This window comes from Empidonax traillii, unplaced genomic scaffold, assembly GCF_003031625.1.
Source record: "Empidonax traillii isolate 1590-97213 ecotype Southwest subspecies unplaced genomic scaffold, ASM303162v1 scaffold848:size342660, whole genome shotgun sequence".
NCBI lineage: Eukaryota > Metazoa > Chordata > Aves > Passeriformes > Tyrannidae > Empidonax > Empidonax traillii.
Genome location: NW_020956041.1, coordinates 248614 through 252905, shown reverse-complemented (window position 1 = coordinate 252905; position 4292 = coordinate 248614). Strand labels below are relative to the sequence as shown.

The 4292-nt window shown below is 48.1% G+C and overlaps 1 protein-coding gene across 2 annotated transcripts in view; it reads left to right on the top strand.

The window, feature by feature from the left end:
• ANTXR2 (ANTXR cell adhesion molecule 2) overlaps positions 1–4292 on the top strand; it is a 76609-nt gene that overhangs the window by 57496 nt on the left and 14821 nt on the right. The window contains exon 17 of one of the 2 annotated variants that reach the window (XM_027902196.1): positions 3628–3839. The exons of the other annotated variant lie outside the window; for it this stretch is intronic. Within the exon in view, the coding sequence (XP_027757997.1) occupies positions 3628–3768 (141 nt within the window). The 3' untranslated portion in view covers positions 3769–3839. Of the gene's footprint in view, positions 1–3627; positions 3840–4292 lie in introns of those variants that run through there. 2 annotated transcript variants of the gene reach the window in all.

The window sequence follows — 4292 nt, the reverse complement described above, 5'->3', positions numbered from 1 at the left end:
GGGAAGCTATTATCAGTAGGTATTAATTATTGAACACTATACCTTCTGGAAAAGTTGTTTCATCACTGGAAAGTGACCTTGCTAGAAGAGGCAGAGGGAAAGAGAGACGTATGGTGCCTCCTGAGAGCAAGTGGAGTGATGCGTGGCAAGAGAAGACACTAAAGATTTATTGTCTGTGGCAAAAGAAACGCAGATCTCTGCTTGTGCAGTAAGTGTTTTTGACACCATACGCTGTAAAGAGTGATTGGATGCTGTAGTTAAAAAGTGTTTCACTGAAGGGAAATAATAGACATTTTCACAGTGCTGTGTCTATTAAGCATCCGACTGTGTGGCCACGCAGCTGAGTTGGCCCTAAGAACCCCAGTGTCGGAGTTCAGCCAGTTCTGAGCTAAAAGGAGCTGAGAGAGGATCCTGAGAGAGGACACCAAGATTTTATCTGTCTTGAAAGAGGATCCCTTTTGACCTTGGTGATGGCCAGTGCAGGTTCTTACTGCCTCACGTCACAGCACTGGAGAAGCCTGACATCAGCACCGTTAGGAAGCCTGGCATGGCAATTCCATTTATTAACCTGGGCCCGGCCTTTCCCCTGGAATTTCTCATTTTTCCCAGCTGTTAGTGCAGCACTGCACTTGTCTCCCTGTGACACTGCTGGTTGGAGTTCTGGCATTGCTCAGGCAGCTTCAATGGTTTAAAAACTCCAATATAAACAGGAGTTGGGTTTAAAATAAAAGCTAGGGAAAACCCAGCACCCAGGCTCACTTCTCGCTCTATGGACATCCCTGCCAAGCTGGAGAGTGAGGCGTTGCGGCCAGAGAGCTCCTCGATAAATCATCATTAGGTACACATGCAAATACAGCAGCCAGGCCCAGGCGCACAATTAGGCACCTAATTATGTTGAAAATGCAATTGCACACTTAGCTACAATGGCCACACGGCCTTGGGAGCTGCCTGGGGTCTGTACAGGCCCAGCGAGGTGCTAGGATGGCACCTCTGGAAGTGCCCTGTGGGAGGGGAAGGTGTTCAAGGTGTTCAGGAGTCTGCCACGGTCTGCCCAGGCACAGCCTGTGCTTGGGCTGGTTCTCCTGCCCAGGGGAGTGACAGTGATGGAGGGGACAGGACAGAGCGTGGGTGTGGGACCCTCATCCAGCTGGGGATGAGAGGAGACAGGCCACAGCACAGATGTGTTATTTCTTTCCCTTTCTGCTGTGGCTTCTTTCAGCAAGGCAAAGAGGGGAACACCCAGCCAAGTGGGATCCGTGATTCAGCTGACTGTGTGGCTGTAACTGCAGCAAGGCCGATTCCAAAGGAAAATGCAGTTTAAAATAACACCGTCACTTTTACAGAGACAGCATATTCTGTATGAGAATGTCTGGTCTGGGAGTGTTGTCAGTGCCATGATCCAGGTGGGGCAGGACTCTCTAGCCACTGCTTGGTGTGAGACGATTCCCACGGGCAGGAACCACACGTGAATAGTAGTGTGTGACCTGTGGGGTGAGGCTAGGAAGTGAGGATACAGCTTTAGCCTTTTCCATTTATCCTGCACAGGTGAGGGATCATCGTTGGCTTTGTTTCTGTTTACCTCTGCCAAGAGTTTCCAACCTGCACTGTAAAACCTGAGCTGAGGACAGCCAAGCGAGGAGCCCAATTCCCAGACAGGAAAACTGAATTACATTTGTCCTGTGCCTGTTCAGCATCCTACAACCCATTTCCACCGTTCTCAGCCTTGTCAGGACTTATTCAAACCCTCATGGCCTCTCAGTAAGTGCTAGGGCCATCCCGCACAGGCACAGCATTAGCACGGCTCTTGCTGCCACATCTCCAGGTGTGGGCAGGATGGCAGAGCCACTCTCTGCCTCACCTAAGGCACAGTTTTAGAAGCTGGGACGGCTGAACACAGTCTGTCTGCCCGTCTCCAAGACTGACAAGAGGCCAGCACTGGTGCGTAACCCTGCTGGGGACAGGGAGCACCTGGGAGGGGCTCTGGAGCCAAAGGCACACAGCCCACATAAGGGACAGCAGTACCACCAGAACTGCCAAGTGACGTGCTCGCTGAATGACTGAGACAATCCAGAGAGGAAAAAGCTGGAGATTTAAGGCTGAGTGTGTGTCTATTTCTGTGCAGGCACAAACCCACACTTGCCTTCAGGGAGAGGAGAAGGGCCCTGAACATGCTGAGCGCTCAGAGGTGGGTCCCAGCAGGTCCCTGTCCCCACCCCTGTCCCCGCCAGCCACAGGGACACTCCAGGGCGGAACTGGAGATGCGGGAGATCTTGCCAGCACCAGGGGATGTGCTTAAAGCATTCAAGAGCTGAACAGCTATTGAAATCAAACTCCCAGTGTCTTGTGCCAGCAGTCCTGTGCACTGCCTTCCCAGGCTGCCCACTGCCTGCCTTTGATGGGATTCTCCTAAGTTCAAACCTGCCCTTTAGTTCCCTGACACAAGTACTTTAACTTTGCCCTTCGGTGGGGACCAGATGTTGAGCGAGATGGGTGAGTGTGAGAATCATTTTGCCTGTGTTTAGGTATATATATGTTTATATATATATACACACACAGACATAAACACACCATACACATATTTGTATTCCCCTTCCTTATCATCCTTGAAATACAGTATTGTGAAATTCAGATTTTTTTTCTCCTACTGCAACATTCTGTGTAATGCTCAGGTAATAGAGTTGTTTTCCACGGCAGCAGTAGTAGTTAGTCTTGCTCAATTTATTAAGCACCCTGAATAAGCAAGAAGTAGCCCTTAACATAAAGCAGTCCTTCTTTTCAATGCTATGGTGATTCCTCTGAAGGAATTTGATGGAATTCCGCACTTGGAATTGAAAACTTATGCTAGAAGTCTAAGTAGGAGTTGTTGCAGAGAACTTACTAGCCAAGGAGTGAAGGTACATTCTCCGCCCTCCCCCCTTTTTTCTAAACACTGTAGTATCATAGAACTACTAAAATTACTGAATTTTTTAATTTAAAAAATGCATGTAATTTGTACAAGCTGAGATGCTACTTAAAGGAACTTTGTCTACTTCAGGGGATCTTAATTAGGTTTATTCTGTGAACACAATAAACCCAGGATTTCTGCATGGATTTAGGAGAGGTTGCCTGGGCCTCATTTCTGTCCATTTTTGCCCTGCCTGCCATGGTCAGGCCATCAGCTGAGAGGAGTCTGCATTTCATTCAGTACTAAATGCTAAGACAAGACATTATTTTGCTAAGGAAAATCCAATGTTTCACATTTTTCCCAATTTCTTGCCCACATTTCCCAAGAACGGGTCCATGTCCCAAAATCCCACCAAAAAATCCAACAGTTCTTCTGGTTCTTGTGGGCACCAGTCAGCAGCTGTATTTGGGAAAGCCGGTTTGGCTGCACTTTGATCCAGACTGTGCAGGTGCACACAACAGAGTTCCCTGGGGTTAGACACACACCTGCACCTTTAAGCTCTTGCATCCCTGTCTTCTCCTCAGGATTCCCCATCATTTGTTACCATCCCTATGACAGAGGAGGAGCCAGGTACTGTATTTTCTGATTGTCACTACCAAGTCTGCAGTGATTTATTCCTATAGGCTCTAACTGAATTAAAATCTTAATTAAGCCTATGCCACTTTTTTCTTCATTTTAATTAGGTACAGCCAAATCACTTGTCTGGGGGAAGGAGAAATAAAAAAGATGAAGAGCAGAAACACTTTATTCTGCTCTGTACTTGTAGTAGTGAGGCTGTGGTGAGAATGTCTTCCCAAAGAGGTACCACAGGAGAGGACAGGTGACACAGGGAAGACAGTGCTGTGGCACAGGAACCTCAGTTGTTCACAGAAATACTGTCCTATTAGTGTTTCTTGGTGTCATTCCACACCTGGCTTCTACAGTCCTTATTTCAGTTGAACACACTGGGAGATGACACATCACAGCAGTGAGTTTTTGATGCAGTCAGGTTGGAAAACCTGTTAAGACCCTCAGGCCAACTGCTCCTCCAGCACTGCCAGGGCCACCGCTGACCCATGTTCCCAAGTGCCACATCCACAGGTCTCTGAACACTCCATGGAGAAGCACTGCTGCTCCATCCTGCTCGTGTTCCACCCACAGCAAAGCTTACACAGATTACAGGCTCTGCCCTGAACAAATCAGAGGTTTGTACTAAGCTCTCCTAAAATGCCACGTACTGCCATAAGTGAAGTGTAAATACCTCCTTTTAGCAGTGGATGGATTTTTGTTTGCTCTCCTTTCCATGTTACCCATTCCTTTTGCCTCAGCCACCTTGTCCACAGGCCGCAGCTCTGCAGAAGTGCAAGCT